This window comes from Tribolium castaneum, chromosome 7, assembly GCF_031307605.1.
Source record: "Tribolium castaneum strain GA2 chromosome 7, icTriCast1.1, whole genome shotgun sequence".
Classification (NCBI taxonomy): Eukaryota; Metazoa; Arthropoda; class Insecta; order Coleoptera; family Tenebrionidae; genus Tribolium; species Tribolium castaneum.
The window spans coordinates 4,957,035-4,975,211 of NC_087400.1; the positions used below are offsets into that span (position 1 = coordinate 4,957,035).

At 32.4% G+C, this 18,177-nt stretch overlaps 3 protein-coding genes across 4 annotated transcripts in view; 2 read left to right on the forward strand and 1 right to left on the reverse strand.

Moving 5' to 3' along the window:
- The first annotated feature begins 3,680 nt into the window (after positions 1–3,680).
- On the forward strand, positions 3,681–4,459 carry LOC658262 (uncharacterized protein). Its single transcript, XM_964663.5, has 4 exons — positions 3,681–3,848; positions 3,898–3,963; positions 4,016–4,195; positions 4,243–4,459. Exons 1-4 carry the CDS (start codon positions 3,845–3,847, stop codon positions 4,341–4,343), a joined length of 351 nt encoding a protein of 116 aa, XP_969756.1. The 5' UTR covers positions 3,681–3,844; the 3' UTR covers positions 4,344–4,459.
- A 220-nt stretch (positions 4,460–4,679) lies between these two features.
- LOC658181 (uncharacterized protein) lies at positions 4,680–5,378 on the forward strand. The gene is made up of 2 exons (XM_964590.4): positions 4,680–5,081; positions 5,134–5,378. The coding sequence occupies exons 1-2, from the start codon at positions 4,680–4,682 to the stop codon at positions 5,314–5,316; spliced, it is 585 nt and encodes a 194-aa protein (XP_969683.1). The 3' UTR covers positions 5,317–5,378.
- Positions 5,370–18,177, reverse strand: part of stumps — a 30,915-nt gene continuing 18,107 nt past the window's right edge. Inside the window, exons 1-10 of one of the 2 annotated variants that reach the window (XM_964511.5) lie at positions 12,988–13,128; positions 12,798–12,933; positions 12,508–12,746; positions 8,788–9,260; positions 8,306–8,705; positions 6,783–6,917; positions 6,202–6,734; positions 6,008–6,154; positions 5,874–5,958; positions 5,370–5,647 (exon numbers count right to left, since the gene is read on the reverse strand). In XM_964511.5, coding sequence (XP_969604.2) covers positions 5,547–5,647; positions 5,874–5,958; positions 6,008–6,154; positions 6,202–6,734; positions 6,783–6,917; positions 8,306–8,705; positions 8,788–9,260; positions 12,508–12,746; positions 12,798–12,933; positions 12,988–13,033 — 2,295 coding nt within the window. In that variant the 5' untranslated portion in view covers positions 13,034–13,128 and the 3' untranslated portion in view covers positions 5,370–5,546. Of the gene's footprint in view, positions 5,648–5,873; positions 5,959–6,007; positions 6,155–6,201; positions 6,735–6,782; positions 6,918–8,305; positions 8,706–8,787; positions 9,261–12,507; positions 12,747–12,797; positions 12,934–12,987; positions 13,129–18,177 lie in introns of those variants that run through there. The other variant, XM_064357880.1, reaches the window with a different exon arrangement.

The window sequence follows — 18,177 nt, forward strand, 5'->3', positions numbered from 1 at the left end:
TTTAGATAAAAAAAATTTAAATGCATATTTTTTTCTTTTTCTTTTTAACGCCATTTCTTAAAATTGTTTTTTATTCTTTGATCCACTTTAATCGTTCCTTGACTCAGAAAGCAACTCAACCTCGAACTTTTGGAAGGAAACTAGTATTGCAAACAGCTAATCAAAAATCAAAGACAACAGTTACTATAATTGTGCGTTTAAAGCCCCGTTTCTCGTACTATTAAACCTCAGTTAAACCTCCGTTATTATTTTACCAGAAACTAGACCTAACCATTTTTTTACTGCTTCTTCTAGCTACTCAAAATTTTTAACCATAAAGAAGAACAAAATTCGGGGCAAAAAAAACAGTTTTCAATCATCAATTTGTATTGTATTATTATTATTATTCAATATATTTTTACAAAAAAAATATATACAGTGTGGAATTTTTAACTGGAATGAAATTCATGTCTTGGACATAAGCAATCTCTGTAAAAATTCCAGAAACAGGTTGTTTTTTGTTTTTGTTTTGCTCATTATTTGGTGGATATAGTTTTTGTTTATCTGCTGTCAAAACTGCACAGCCACCTCCCAACTTTTTTTTTTTAATAAAATTTGTAACATGGATATAAGCGATTTTTGTAAAAAAAATTGAAACAGATCGATTTTCTAATTTTTTTGCACATTATTTAGTACATGCGGTTTTTGTTTATCTGTTTTCAAAAATGCCCAGCCACCTCTGACTTTTTTTTTCAAAGGTAACGGTGTGTCAAGTGTCACCTCATGTGAAAGAGCACTTTGCAAGGAATACAGCGCACTCTTTGTTTTCTAAATATTTTCAAAGCCTACGCGATAAAAAAATGTAAACCAAATTTTTGTTAGTTGAAATTAGACAAATCACACTAGAAATGTTGCAAAATGTTAGAAATTCATGCTACTATTGTTATATTATTTCCCATGCGAGAAACGGTGCCCATTTTGAACAATTGTTGCATTAAATAATGTTCAACTTAAACAATTGGTTTTTATTTTTTTATAACGTAGGCTTTGAAAAAATTCAAAAAACAAAAACTGCGTTGTAATGCTTGCGAAAAAGGTGTTCATACGAGGTGTCACTGACATAACATGACATTTGAAAAAAAAAAAGTTAGAGGTGGCTGTGCATTTCTGACAACAGATAAACAAAAACTATATGCACCAAATAGTAGGCATGAAAATGTAAAAATTGACTTGTTTCGGAAATTTTTACCAAAGTCGCCTAAATCAAAGTTATGAATTTTATTCCAATTAAAAATTCCAGGCTTAAATGAAACACTATTTTATGTCTATAAAAATTTAATTAAGAAAACGAAAGTCAATACATCAAGTTGTTCAAGTCTTCTTTCTTCTAAAATTGTTAGAAGTCAAACACGAAAAACAAACAATAAAATTTACCTAAATAATCATTGTCTAAACGAAACCTTCAGGGTGAATACAGTTCGATCCTCCACATCCATTTTGGCAACATTTTAAATTGCCATCACAGTCAAAATCCGATTTACATGTCGAGATACAAATTCCAGCACCAAGAGGTTCAGGACAAATACCCTCTTTTTGTGCCCACCCTAAAGCGAAAACAACCAAAAATAACAAAAATACTTTCATTATTCGAGATAATGTAAACTGGCAACGTTCCATACCTATCAGAAATTTATACTTTAGGTGAAAAACCGGTCGTAATGTTTTATCAATGGATAAACACAATAATTGGTACGTTATTTAAAATATTTAAATTACACGAGATTAAGCTGCATTTAATTTTTCATAATTTAACGGATATCTGATAGAATGCAAAAGTGGAGCCCAGTTTCCCTTCCATAAAAAAAAATAAGTATGACAAGATATGGTATCGTTTCTCAAAATGAAAATTTTACTTTATTTTTCCGAGTTCTGAGATTAATTTAAATAAGTTCAAAAAAAAGAAGCATAAAACAAATAAAACTTAGCATAAAACTAACTTAATTGTTTTAATTTAGTTAAAACACTACTGTGACCTAAATAATCTCTTAATTATTTGTGCTGATAACTGTTATTACTTTTCCGTGACTATTTCGCAAAAGTGCATTTGAAAATTCCATACAAAAGGGAGTTTTGCTGTTCTTGGGTTTAGTTTCTTGTCAAAAATGTTCAAGTTTTTGGTAGTTTTGTCGGTCTTTGTTGGAGTCATTTCTTCAGAAAAACCTGGAGATTGTCCTCCGTCTTTGCCGCCACCAGCTTGTATCATTTCTTCGTTGAAACTTTGCGAAACCGATGAAGGCTGTTTTGGGCCAATGAAGTGTTGTAAAAATGATTGTGGCGGAGCGATTTGCTTGCCAGTGTTTCCCGTTAAACCGCCGATTCCAACCCCAGATGAGGTAAAAATCGGTTTATTGCCGCAATGTTAAGTTAACGATTTTTTTTTTCAGAAATCGGAGTAAATTACAGTAATTTTGTATTTATTTTTTTGGATCTAATCGTTCAATAAAAATTTTTAGAATTTGTGTTGTAGTTGTCATTATATGTACATACCTACAGAAATTTAATTCTTTTTGATTACACAGAGTGTTTTAAAATCTACGCTCCAAATTTTCATTGCGTACTCTAAGGACCGGTTTATAAATTTAATCCGCAATTAAATGCGTGATTAACTAGTCACGTGACCAAATTGAACGAATTTGATTGGTTTATTCGCATTGTTAACTTGTAACAACCAATTTAAATTTAATAAACTTTCTATAAACTGGCCCTTAATAATTATTAATTGCGATTAGTTATTACACAAGTTATTTAAGTTTAAAGATAAGTAGGTACAAAAACAAATGGAAGGTAGGTACTTTGGTGTGTTTATTCATACACAAAATAATTATAAAAAACAATATTAAAAAAAACATATTTTAGTTTATATTTAGAACAATTAAGACAATTTCTGTTTCCCCCAGATTTGTTTTTTTTTTACTTTTATATAGGTTGTTATGTCTTAAACACATACTTGATTTTTTTACTGTAACTTTTTATACCAACGTTAGTCTGTCTAGTGCATATTAATAAAAGTGAAACGAGTATAAAAATTGTAGATATTATAATAAAAAAAACAACATAATTAAGAAATTTATTGGCAACTAAAATAACACACTAAAATACGCAAAACAATAAAAAGGCATGAATCACTGTTATCACAATCTACAATTTACAAACATTTAATCACGTCCGTTCTGATAAACACCAAATTACAAATAAATTGTTTAAAACATATTTATTGCCTTATTTGCCAAAACCTGGTCTTCAAACACACTGCAGTTAAAAGACTAGAGAAATAAACAGAAACAATCAAAAGATGGGACTATAATGCAAAAAAGCGCGAAACTTGAATCTGTTTGATTGTATTTTTTCATTTTGAATTACCTACAATTTTTGCAACGAAACTTGTTTTACTTTTACCTACTTCCAAACTGGTTTCTGATGATATTTTAATTACTCTTCAGAGAATTTATGTTGATTACGAAATAAAAGTGCTCAGGCTATTACTAAAAAAGTGTGCAAAACACGTTCTTGTACATAAATTAATAAAAACTAAATTTCTAGAAACTTAATTATTCACTTCTTTGAATAAAAATAATGAGTTTTACGCTTTTTATCTCACCTTAAAATTTCAGTATGTAAAATTGGAAACAATAGAGTACTTATTTCGTTAATCATAAAATAATTAGTGTGGAGTCAATTAAATGATGCCACGTGAAGGAAAATTAATGCAGAATTAAAATGCCAGAGGCGAGGATAATAAATGCAATCATAAATAGACGGTCAAGAGAAATTTTAGTCTCAGTCGCAATAATTCCAGGCAGATAAAATGAGTAAGTATTTTACCATTACAATTACACAAATTTTTACATACAATTTTAGATGCCAAGTTATTGCTTTTGTGCTTCATTGCTTTAGTAGCAATCAGATCCACTTGGTCATTGGGCAGTAAGTTTCATTCTTTACTACTAAAAAAAAAAAAAACTAAAAAAAACAACAGGTAGCAACTGCCCCACGGCTAGTCGTATAGATAGCTGCAGCCCCAAATGCAAAGACAACAGTAACTGCCACGGGGCCCAGGTCTGCTGCACCAACATCTGTGGCACCAAATCATGCACCGACATTTACCAATACCAAGACAAAAACAAGGGATCAAACTCAAAATACTCCTCGAATTCGAGTAAGTTTTAACTGAATTTAAAAACGTAAATTGAGTTTATTGCACAGAGGGGGCGACCGGGGCATACTGCGGCAACACCAAGTGCGCCCCCAGCGAAAAATGCGAGCTTGATAGGACCACAAAGAGAGAGAAATGTGTCAGAGGCTGAATGGAAATTTCCCAAGTTTGAATTTCGCGCCACAAGTTTTGGGGCGTAATAATAACACTACAGTGTAGCTTTTGTAACAAATTGCGTTATAAATAAACATTTATATTAATTTTTAACTGTGTTTTTTATTTGGCATTTTGCTTTTTCGGGCTAATGGGAGTGAGATAACCTCACTTGTCACATTTGACACTTGCAATTTTTTGTGTTTTATCGCCAAAATAAATCGAAAACGTGACTAAAAAATGCTTTGGGTCGTTTCTACGACTCGACTGCTGTGAAACAAGCCACTTTTAATTCATTCCAAGTCAAAAATGTGGTTATTGTGAGAGTGTCAAAATGGTAGTTTCGCTGCTAGTTAATAAGATAAAACACTTGGTTTTGTTCTTTGTGAGTGTGTTTCGGCGCGCTTTGTGTTGTTTTCGGCGGCGGCGTCGCGTGAGCGTCGATTCCGTTCCGTTGACTCACGTTGTTTCGAACCCCAAAGACATTGAAGAGAACTGGGCTTGGGACGAGAAACCTGACTATTCCGAGCCAAAGACGGTCCAAGACCACATTGAACTGTACAGAAAACGCAAAGTTGAAGCTCAACAGCAGGCCGAAGTGCCGCCAGAGGAGCGCCTTGACTTTTTCGAAGACATGGCCCCAAAAATCACAAAACAGACGAAAGTTTTCATTAATACTGATCGGGGGGCGCCGGAGGCGCCCTCCCGCTTGAATCTAATCGATGCTGTGCCTGTTGTACGTTTTTCTCCCAGTTAAGGGGGCTTTCGTTCAATTGCTTGTCTTGTAGGTGTCCGGGGAGCTGCAAGAGTGGGAGGAGAACTCAGGCTGGGAGGGCGAGACGTTAGACTGGGACGCTCAGCAAGCCTTACGGGAGAAGAGGAGACAGGACAGGGAGAAGCGGCTGTGGGAACAGCAGCAGAAAAGACAGGAGAAAATGAACCGGGCTCTGGGGGCCCGCATCAGCACATAGCCTTGATTTAAGCCAAATTGTGATTAATATTTTCGGGAAATAAAGTTCGAATGTTCCAAAAATGCGTTGCGTTTATTATAAAAATGTACAAAATATAAATTTAACAACATACAAATCGTGGAGCATAAAATATAACAGAAAAATGAATAAATAAATATTTGAGAAAAAGGTTCACATAAATATTATGTTACTAAAAATTACTGACATAAAAAATTACATCAAGTCTTAGTCTATCTCTTGGTCATTACTTTGAAGTTCATGTATTCGTGGGTCTCTTCGTCTTTGGCAGCCCCCACGTTCATGTACTCTTGGCCGGCTTTCTCCTCAACTCCTGTGTACAAACAAATTAATTTTTACAACAGAAATATTTACGAAAAGATCAGTTTTATTGTTCGGGGTGACATTCTTTTTGATCGTGACTGTACGTCTAGAGTAAAACTTTACATTTATCAGAATTTAATGCTACACACCGCTAAACATCAAAATCATCAAAATATGTTATTAAAAAAAAATTTGTGCAACTTAAAATCCGGAATTTTTTAATAAAAGTTACTAACCTGCCACTGGTAAGCCCGATCGCGGAAACTGTATGTAATACTCCTCCCCTACCGGAAGTGAGTCGGGCCTTGCGATTGGCTTCTCCTAAAACGCACCAATAGAATCACCAGAAACAAAGCAGGGCGTGACTAACCTCAATGGTTTCAAATAACTGATTCCGATTGGAGAAAATCCCGGTTTTGACCGGTTTAGGGGCCGGAACTGGCGTGTAATTTAACTCTAAGGCAGCCTTATTGAACACATTTCGGAAATCTTCTTCATTGTGACTCCCCAGCATATTCTAAACAATGATAATTACAAAAAGATAAAATTAATCGTAAAACTTACTTTTCGTTCCTCGTTGTCGGAATGGGTGCCACTGTCGCCCAAACTGCACCCACTGATGGTACTCATCCGGCCCGAGGAACCAGAACTTGAGGTACTCAGACTGCTGATGGGTCTTTGGGTCTGAATGGCCACAATACTGGGCGACGCCAACACCGGTGATGAAATTTCGTGTTTTTCTTCCTTTGATTTGCTTCTCCCGAACAACTTTCTCACCCTTTCGAAGGGAGTGGGCTTTTTCATTGAAGCTTTCATCTCTTGCTGTATTTTCTCGTACTTTAACCGCATTTCCTTCAACTGTTCTTGCTTCTCTTTGAAGGATTTTTGTACATCGTTGCGGTTTTTCCACTCCTCGACTAGTTTTTCAACTTGGGAAATTGAGTGGACGTTGTTTTTGAAATCGTTGATGATTTCGAGGAGCTCCTTTTGGACTTTGTCTTCAGTTATTTCGTTGGGTGGGAGTGAAGAAGGGGCGTCAGTCTTGATTGAAGGGGTGGGGCTTTTGGCTGGTTCGGAGTGTTCGATGATTATTTTGACTGGAAACTAGAGATGAATTGGAGTTGGAGGGTGGGGCTTGTGCTTACCGGGCGGAGTCATGGACATGTAGCCACACTCACTGCTCGGTGAGTTTAAAGAGTCGCCGAAGAAGACGGGTCTAGGGGCGGGGCATATTTTGTACAGTTCTTCGATCTCTTTCGGGGTGATATAACTGTCCTCGTCTGTAAAAAATTTGGTTATTTTCGTAATTTCTTCGCGCCTTATGGAATAAAATTCATAACTTTGATTAAGGCGGTTTTGGTGAAAATTCCCGAAACAGGTCAATTTTTATTTTTCCTTGCCTACTATTTGGTGCATATGGTTTTTGTTTATCTGTTGTCAGAAATGCACAGCCACCTCTAAATTTTCAAATGTTATGTCAAGTGACACCTCGTATGAAAGCCCTTTTCGTAGGCATTATAACGCACTATTTGTTTTTTGAATTTTTCCAAAACCTACAGGATAGAAAAATTAAAACCAATTTTATAAGTTGAACATTATTTAATGCAACTGTTGTTCAAAATGGGCACTGTTCTTCTTTTGAGAAATAATATAACGACAGTAGCAAGAATTTCAAACATTTTGCAACATTTCTAGTGTGATTTGCCTAATTTCGACTTATAAAAATTGGTTTTCATTTTTTATCGCGTAGGCTTTGAAAATATACAGAAAACAAAGAGTGCGTTGTATTCCTTGCAAAGTGCTCTTTCACATGAGGTGACACATGACATACCATAACATTTGAAAAAAAAAAGTTAGAGGTGGTAGCGCATTTTTAAAAACAGATAAACAAAAAACGCATGTACCAAATGATGCGCAAAGAAAATAAAACATCGACCTGTTTCAGGATTTTTTACAAAAACTGCTTATATCCAAGTTACGAATTTTATTTTAGTTAATAATTCCACACTGCTTTAATTTTTTTATCACGTAGGCTTTGAAAAAATTCAAAAAACAAATAATGCGTTGTAATGATTGCGAAAAGGGCTTTCACATGAGGTGTCAACGACATACCGTTACATTTGAAAAAAAAAGTTAAAGGTGGCTGTGCAGTTTTGACAGCAGATAAACAAAAACCATATCCGCCAAATGATGGCCAAGAAAAAACAAAAGGCGACATGTTTTTGAAATTTTTACAAAAAATGCCCATGTTCAAGTTATGAATTTCATTCCAGTTAAAAATTCCACACTGTATATATTTTTTTTGTAAAAATATATCGGATAATAATAACAAAACAAATAAAATTTTTACTAAAAAAAACGTCAATTTTTACAATTTATAGCATAAATTCAACAAAACACTCAACTCAATTGATTTTCAAGTATGTTTTTGTATAAAATGATTATTATTCAACCAATAGAAGAAAAAAGGGTATATTTTTGGTTTGAAAAAGACAAAAATTACAAAATTTGTGACCTAATTTGAAAATTTTTGGCTTGTTTTTGACGAAATTTTGTGTAATAAGTTTTTTTTTAATATTTGGATCAAAATATTTGACTTTTTGATGTATTTTTAATTAAATATTCCATTTTTATTTATCCTTATGTTAATATACAGGGTAAACCATACCTATTTTAGCCGAATTCAAGCTCATTTCCTTCAATTTGGAGTACATGTGCGTGAACTCGTTCATATTCATGTACCCACGCAGTGTGGCCGCAAGTTCCGGGTGTCCATTGGTCTCAGCAATCTCAGAAGGCGTCATATCGTGTATATTTTTGATATCGAACGCGACATCAGCCCCCGGACAGTCCAGCAGTTGCAGGGCGAGTTTTTCGAATCCGAATTTGGCGGCGAAATGGAGCAGAGTGGGGTGCTCCTCGTGACTGTGCTTGTGGAGCTGTACGGAGGCGCCAAATGGCGTGTCGTGATTGGCCAAGAGGTTGAAATGCGCTGGCAGGTTCCTCTGGAAGGCCTGGAGCAGCCAATTATCCAACTGCTCGCGACTGGACGGGTTAAAGCCCAACGTCTGTAACATTAGAAATGTGGGAGTTGTAACTTCTGCCTGATTTCCCTTTGTTTAAAGCTTTAAAAGCACTTCAAAGCTTTACCTGACACATAAACTCGATCGGATTATTAGTGAGGCGCAAAATTTGTTCAAGCTCTCTGAGTCTGCTCTCGCACTTGATTGGACGACTGCCCACGATGCTGCCGTTTTTTTCAACAAGGATGTTCACTATGGCTGTGACTTCGGTCAAGTTGTTGGGAACGGAGATTTTGATTGTGTAGGGGTTGCGCCGTTTTACGGTCTTCACTTCGAAGATTTCGTTGTTGCGTTCGATGGAAACCTTCAAAATGTCCTCCTTTTGCAAGGGGTAGGTCAGGAGGATGAACACGCTGTTCTGGCCTTGGCGGATTTTTTTCGGAGAGACGGAAAAATACGACTTCTCCTGGGTTACCGAAGTTTGCTGTTTCCAGATTCGGGATAGGATGGACATGGCGTGGCCGAGGAACTCCTTGGTGAAGTTCTCGTCTTGGTCCTGGCCCACGCCCAGTCTTTGCCACTGGAAGTAGGTCGGGAAAGCTGCGGCAAAAAGTCGCATTTTACAATAAAAAAATTATTTAAAAAAATAAATAAGCAAAATAGTGGCTTCATTATCTCGTAGGACAGTTCTACAACTTTTATAGCCCAATTCGTAACAGGTTAAAAAATTCAATAATTTTATTTTTTATTAAGAAACTTTACATTTAAATCGCTTGAAAAAAATATTCCAACTGCGCCTTACACAAAACATTTTTATGTATACAGTGCGTTTCGAAAATCGTTGCAATGCAAACTCATGAGTATTTTGCCAAAACACCCTACATTTTTTTAATCATCTTTTAATACTGATTTTGTTAAGCTGAACACAACTGACTCGTGGTAAAAAGGCTTTGTTTCGTTAAAAGAGGTTTAATTTTTTGTTAATCTTTTATACAGGGTTATTTGGATTCTTATTTTTTTGTCGCTTTTAGAAGAAACTTAGATTGCCTTTAAAATATCAGTTTGTAAACCGTAAAAGTTAAAATTTCACTCAAATAATGAGAATAACGTTCATTTCATAACTTCGCTGCTACGCCGAAATTTTTCGACATTCTCCAAAAAATAAAACTACTTACATCTGTTTCTTTTTTCTATGTAGAAGAAATCGTATAACAAATTAATGTACTTTTTCTAAATTTTAAACATAAAATAAAAACATATGCTTTGTAAAATAGTTTTTGTGTTCTATTTGGTTAGGGAGTCATGAATGAATAACCCTGTATGTATATGCATTTAAAAATATTGTGTATCGTTTAGGTATAAATAAAATGATAAATTTCTAGTTCTGACCTATTTATTGTTTTATTAAAAAAACTGAACACATAGTTTTTTTTAATCTATGTATGACGTACTGTAGACGTCCCAATTTTACTATGTTTTTGCATGACCTTGAATGTTAAATGTTTTCATAAAAAAAATAAACCAATATTTTTCTCAACCTTCTAAAGCTCAGAAATACTTAAAATAAGATAAACTGGGAAGGAATAATTAAATTCAGAAACAAAAACACACTTGTAGCATAAATAACAATTATTTGTTGCTACGAAAGTTGAAGGTTTTATTTCTTATATATTTTTTTTGAAAGCAATTTTTTTCATTTTATAGAAAACTTTTTTACAGGGTTATTTACTCAAGACTCCTCGTCTGACTTGATAAATGACAAAACTAAATGGATTCAAATTTTTTTGTCGCTTTTAAAAGAAATTTAGATTGCCTTTAAAATATCAGTTTGTAAACCGTAAAAGTCAAAACTTCACTTAAATAATGAGAATAACGTTTATTTCATAACTTTGCTGCTACGCCGAAATTTTTCGGCATTCTCCAGAAATTAAAACTACTTACATCTGTTTATTTTTTCTATGTAGAAAAAACCGTATAACAAATTATTGAACTTTTTCTAAATTTAAGTTTAAACATAAAATAAAAACGTATGCTTCGTAAAATGGTTTTAGCGTTTTATCTGGTTAGGGAGTCATGAATGAATAACCCTGTATGTATATGAATTTAAATATATTGTGTATCGTTAGGTATAAATAAAATGATAATTTCTAGTTGTGACCTTTTTATTGTTTTATTAAAGAAACAGAACACACAGTTTTTTTAAATTTACGTATGACATACTGTAGACGTCCCAATTTTACTATTTTTTTGCATGGCCTTGAACGTTAAATGTTTTCATAAAAAATTAAAACAATATTCTTCTCAACCTTCTGAAGCTCAGAAATACTTAAATTAAGATAAACTGGGAGGAAATAATTTAATTTAGAAACAAAAACACACTTGTAGCATAAATAACAATTATTTATTGCTACGAAAGTTGAAAGTTTTATTTCTTATATATTTTTTTTGAAAGCAATTTTTTTCAGTTTTATAGAAAACTTTTATACAGGGTTATTAACTTAAGACTTCTCGTCTGACTTGGTAAAAAGAGCAATACATTTCACAAAGTTAAGTGGATTCTTATTTTTTTGTCGCTTTTAAAAGAAACTTAGATTGCCTTTAAAATATCAGTTCGTAAACCGTAAAAGTCAAAATTTCACTCAAATAATGAGAATAACGTTCATTTCATAACTTCACTGCTACGCCGAAATTTTTTGGCATTCTCCAGAAATTAAAACTACTTACATCTGTTTATTTTTTCTATGTAGAAAAAATCGTATAACAAATTAATGTACTTTTTCTAAATTTTAAACATAAAATAAAAACATATGCTTTGTAAAATAGTTTTTGTGTTTTATCTGGTTAGGGAGTCATCAATGAATAACCCTATAAGTATATGACTAACAAATATTGTGAATCATTTAGGTGTAAATAAAATGATAAATTTCCAGTTCTGACCTTTTTAAAAAAACAGAACACACAATTTTTTTTCATTTATGTTCTAATTTTATTATTTTTTTTTGTATGACGTTGAACGTTAAATCTTTTCATAAAATATTAAAACAATATTTTTCTCAACCTTCTAAGCTCAGAAATACCTAAAATAAGATAAACTGGGAGGGAATAATTTAATTTAGAAACAAAAACACACTTGTAGCATAAATAACAATTATTTGTTGCTACGAAAGTTGAAGGTTTTATTTTTAAATTTTTTTTAAAGCAGTTTTTTTTAGTTTTATAGTAACTAGTTAATTTGGTTACAGATTTTCTTTCACTATGATTTTCGACGATGATTTCTAGTTTTTTTGAAATTGTTAAAATCATGTTAGAATGACTTGAAACAGATAATCGAGGTTCCACTGTATAACATTTTCTTACCAAATCTTTTTTATTTTATGTTTTATGCTCAAAAAAACATGAATAATGTTCTTTGAAAAATTATGGAAAATATCCAATGGCAAACATAGGTACAGTCACAATCAAAAAGAATGACACACCTACCAACCGGGCCTGATAGTAAAAACCTATAGAGTTTTTTTGGATCCAAATTTCAACAAACCGGACGTTTACACACTCTTCAGTTACCTTACAAAATATCGAAATGATTTGTGGGTGCGGTTTTAAGAGTGTCATTCTTTTTGAGCGTGATAGTACAGGGTGATTGATAAAATCCAATCAGTGTGACCAAATTTTTTTTACTATTTTGTGAGACACTATCAAAAATGCAGTACTGGTATTTTGATATGCCTATTAAGTTCCTTCTCATTTTTTTTAATAAACCGGTGAAAAATGTAGATTATGATTTTGATTTCCGTGTGAATCACCTAGTATCATTATGATAGTCACAGTTTACGATCAAAAAACATACTTTTCTTGTGGACTTCGGTCAAGTCGCTGTCGGAGACTCCCAAGAGTAGGGCTAGAGTCCGATCGGCGAGGAGCAACTTCCCTAACTCGGAGCACTTGTCGGGATATTCGGCCACAAAATCCAGAAAATTCGGACAAAGTATAACTAGTTGTAACTTGACGTTGGTCGCGCGTTCGGCGATGATTTTCGGGTCTTCCTTCGGCTCGGAAATACAGTCTTCTAGTAGCATATGCTGAATCCTGTGAAATTTAGTTAGGGAAAAATTTTTTTTTGGGGGAATTTTGACTCACTTGAAGGGTTTTTTGTTCGCTTTGCTCAACTGTTGAAAGTAGTTGGTGAAATACTCGGCCCAGAGATCCGCAGCTTCGCTGCCTTTGAAGGACACTATGAGGATGTCGTCCATGTTAGCCGGCTTTTTGACAGGGGCTGTAACATTTTACCTTTTTAGTCGAGTGTTTTAATTCGCTCTGACTCACACACAATAATAGTATTCCGACTCATAGTCGGAGTCTAGCTCTTGCTGCATTGTTCAGCCACTCCTAGCACCCTCTACAACCCCTCTACAGCCAGACACACAATACTCAACGCAGCTTGAATGCGACTAGTTTGTTACAAGGAAGTACCGACCTAAGAGATAACGATAAGTCAAAGCCGTATTAACGATAAATGCTGCACTTTGAAAACTCTGTATGTTAATGGCTGAGGCACACAATGGAAGTGCGTCATAAAAATTCATGCGGTTTTCCCCCTGACATAAATAGATGCCATTTTCGGGTAAAAAACGCGTGCCTTGAATCGGGGGTGTGCTATTTTTAGTGAAGCGACTTTCAAGGTACGCAGCGGTTGCACTCGTGGGCCGGGACTTCCCCATTTTTATCAGAAAATTAGATAAGTCCAATCACCATGTCCCAACTCGTTAAAATCGATGTTTACGCCAGTATTAAATATTTATGTGAGGATTTTGCCAATCGGGGCGTTCACCAAAAGCGGTTTTTTATAGCTTGACTGAAATGGTCAGTTTGGGAAGGCGGAAAAAATTTGCTAAATATTTAGCGGAGTTGGAGCGGAAATATTCCGTTGTTTATGGTGGGACTATTAAAAATGTATCGTTGCTGCTTGTTCGACTCGGAGCGTATAAATACACATGTTTCCAACAAAATTCTTCTAATAAAAATGCCATTATCTTATCATGTGTACAAAGGGATTGTTTGGGTAGGCCTGATTTGATTTGTTAACTTGGAGAGGTTGTTTGAAAGTAAATAAAAAATGAATTTGAAACCATATCATAACTATGCAAACAAAATACAGGGCGAGTTGTAGAGTACTTGAAAAATGCGATTATTATTATTATATCATATATTATATATTATATATTATATATTATATATTATATATTATATATTATATATTATATATTATATATTATATATTATATATTATATATTATATATTATATATTATATATTATATATTATATATTATATATTATACATTATATATTATACATTATACAGGGTGCTCAAAAACTAGCGCACCAACTCAGTGGTACGTTGTTGAGAAGCATGTGTACAGCCATATTTAAAAAAATCTGGAGCTGCTAATTTATTTTGGTAACTTCTTCAGTTTTCATTATTTTTTATGAATATTATGCTTCGCACTAAGTAATCGTTCCTTAACTAAACGATGAATAATTATTTTTAAATTTACTAACAAACTTTAGCAGTTTTTTTAATTTAAAAAAAATTGAAATTCATCAAAAAAATCACTGTTTGTAGATGTGCCAACACTGGGAATTATTTCCTAGGAAACGTTTCAAAAATAATTTATTTTTATTGTTGATCAAGTTCTACTGCGATCACGACTTTTAGACAACTTCGCCACATATCATTTTTTTTAAATTCGTTATTTATTAATAACTTTAATACACAGAATTTTTTATTATTTTTACCTTTATATGTAGGCAATTCACCACCACACTCCATTGAGTTGGGGCGCCGGTTTGTGAGCACCCGGTATATTATATATTATATATTATATATTATATATTATATATTATATATTATATATTATATATTATATATTATATATTATATATTATATATTATATATTATATATTATATATTATATATTATATATTATATATTATATATAACTTGTTTAATAGACACTTTATACTGAACAAATTTAATAAAATACTGTGCGTGCTTTACTTATCATTTAAATTTTATATTGTGTAAAATATTATACTTATTACACCGATTACTTTTAGTTTTTTTTTTTAATTTAATTGAATACATACTGATCAAAATCCAGTTGATTACTTATCGGTTATTACTACCAGATTTAAAAACATAACTCGAATTAAATAAACTTATCTATATTTACTTTTGATAGCCGTTCAATCGTTAAATTAAAATTTAATTGCAATTAAAATGTTTTCTGAATCGGCCCTTGGTGTAATTTTAAAAACTAAAACTGAATGCTTTTAATATTTATTTTTTTTTACTTTTATTGTCTTTGGCTTTTATTATCTTCTCAATAAAATGACTTTACATTCTTCCTTTTTAGTTTCTTCTTCTTCTTCTTCCTTTCTTTTTATTCGTTCCACTGCTGTCATTTATTTTCTTTTAACTCACCATGTTATTTTTTTAACGGCAAATTCCATTTTTTTTCTTAGCTTTGCGTTTTGTCATTTTTGTTCTAAGTAGGTATTTGCCTTTTTTCTTTAGTTTTATCCTTGCAATGATCTACGCATTCCCTTAATAATGTTTTATTCACTTTACGTATTTTATTTTATAATTTTCTTAGTATTTGTTTGTTTGTTTCCTGCTTATTCTTTTTCAAAATAGAAAAACTTGTATACTATTTGACCTAACAAGAGTACAATTTCCTTTTCATGCACATTTGTTAAAGTTTGCATATTTATCATTTGCCTGAAAATAATTCTGGATTTTTTGACCCGTGCTTTTTTCCGCCAATTCTCGCTTATTTCTCATCACCTCGCATTATTTGTCACTTCGTTACTCAATTAAACTCAGGCGACAGTTCGCGCCATTCTTCACCCCTCATGATATATCTCTTCGCTTGAAAGACAAACGTATCGTTCATCTCCCCTTATAAATCTGTTTACTCTCCCAATTACCCCAAAAAAGCAACTCCCAACTCCCCATATTTGCGGACAGGTGCGCTCCTGTTTACTCAAAGCTCACGTACAAACATTTTTCGGCGATATCCCGGAGAAATCTCGCACCTGCTTATTATCCGCAGCGCTCCGTATGTTGCCCTCTTCTATTTTTAACCTCGCTTTTCATATTTATAATGTTAACAACGCCGGTGGCACGTGACTATAATGTCACAAATTAAACATTATGACAAGGCACATGGTTCAATATTCCGGAATGAAAGTTCAAATAAACGGATGAAGGAAGCTTCAGATGCATACCGGATGTGGAGTTTACTTTGGATTTTTTAACATGATTGCGCATGTGGCTGAAGAAGAGGAATGTGATAAGGACATTTAACACGTTCAAAGGGTTGGAAAGGAAACAGGATCGGTTTGCGGAAACTAGAACTCGGCCAAACGATCGATCGATACGTGGCTGGGGAGCTTTCGCGAATATATACAGGGTGGGGCAGGATTAACAAGAACTGCATTTGATTATTTTCACGAATGCTTCCGCAGATTTGTTTGTTTTCACAAGCGAGCAACGCTTCCTTCAATTTTCAGGTTTTTCAGGCGCTGAACTTTTGAATACTGAACAATAATCATTTCTGTCCTGAGCTTTGAGTTTCAAGGCAAAATTAATTAACATTTTTTGTAACACAATCCAATTAATCTGTTATTTTCTCTCTCTGATCAAATGTTGGGTCTTCAATGCCAAAATGTAATTTTTAATACAACTTTTATACTATTTGCTGTTGTAAAATTTATTTATTTTTCCGTAAAACTTCATCTCAACATGAAATACACGATAGTACTAAAATCACCTCTGCATTATCAATATTTTTTTATTCAATTGACATTTTTAATTTCAGTAGATTTTTATTTTCAGAATTTTTTGTATAGTTTGTCACTAATATTTTTTCTACAACTCCTGAAGTACATTTTACAAAAATTGACACTTTATTGTATTTATTTAAATGAAACATTACATTCAGAATAAGAAAACAAATACACTAGAAGACTGAAAAGCTAAAAAAATTAAAAACGTATACAAAAAAAAACAGTAAGTTTACTTTATCTACTTTCTGTAGATCTATAAGAGACTGAAAAAGTGATAAATAAAAAACTATAGAACTGTAAAGTAAAAACATTAAGAAATTTAAAAACTAAAATTATAAGATAGTGCAACAAATATAGGAAATTAAGAAACTAAAAAGCTAAAATACTAAGAATAAACTTAAAAACTATGTGATTGAAATACTAAAAAACTAAGAGATTGAAGGACTGGAAGCCTGAAGACATAAAAAATAAGAAGTTTGTTAAAAGTTGGATAACTTGAAAAAGTTAAATGGAACAACAAATTTTTGGTTTTTACTTCTCAAAGATCATTAAATTCTTTAAATAAAAACTTAACTCATAAATTTCAAATGCCCTAGATAGTAACTAAAAAGATATAAAAAAAATTGACCTAATTTGGTATTCTGAATTTTTTTCCAGTTTTAATTTGCTTATGATTGGTCCATGCAATCTACCCCCCCCCTCCCCGATATCCAATGACATGCTCTGCAACCGTCTTGCAATTTTTTGTATACCAGATACACAAGTAGGTGATTTTTATATTTTTATTGGTCAATTACTCAGTCCTGGGACAAATGAGACACCAGTGAACCGGTTTTAGAGCCGGACTTTCTCGCAGAACAAAATTTCGCCTTAGATGCCAATAAAATAGTCGATTCTGTTTAATAATTTAATAAGATAATTTAATTTTTTCCACAAAAACATTTTTTTTATTTATTTGTATATTTATAAATTTTATTTATATATTTATATATATTATTATTATTTTAATTTATACATAAAAACTAAGAATCCCAGAAAAGTAAAAATTTCACACAACAAATATTAGATTATATTATAATTTGAATAAAAAAACGATACAATAAGAGACTGAAAAGTTACAAAATTTAAAAATTGAAATACCAAAAAAAAGTGATATTAAAATTTTGTAGATCTAAGTGACTGAAAGAGTGATAATTAAAAAACTATGAAACTAGAACCTAGTTTGAATATTAATTATTAGCTTGGTTATAAGTAAAAAATACTTTAACAGACTCGCCTCTTGTTATTTTTTATAAAAAAAGTTAAAAAAAATCATAATTTAAATATACTGTAACCTCAAATGCTATACAAAGCTTTCAAAGAGAAGTTTTATTAAATCAATTTACATTTCTGCTTCTCGGCAACAAAGCGTTGAGTCAATTGTACGAATATTTTCTCAAAAAGTTTAGAGTTTTTTTATTATTCCAAAGATTAATAATTAAGTGAATTCACACGAACCTAACTAAAAATTTCCGACATTGCTTATGAATAAATATTGCAAAGCAGTTAATGCACATACATTTTAACATGAAAATTTTATAATCAGACAATAAAAAATGTTTTTGTATTTGAATTTCGTTTCAATAAATATGATAAAAATTAATCAACAACGATTTGTTTTCTTGAG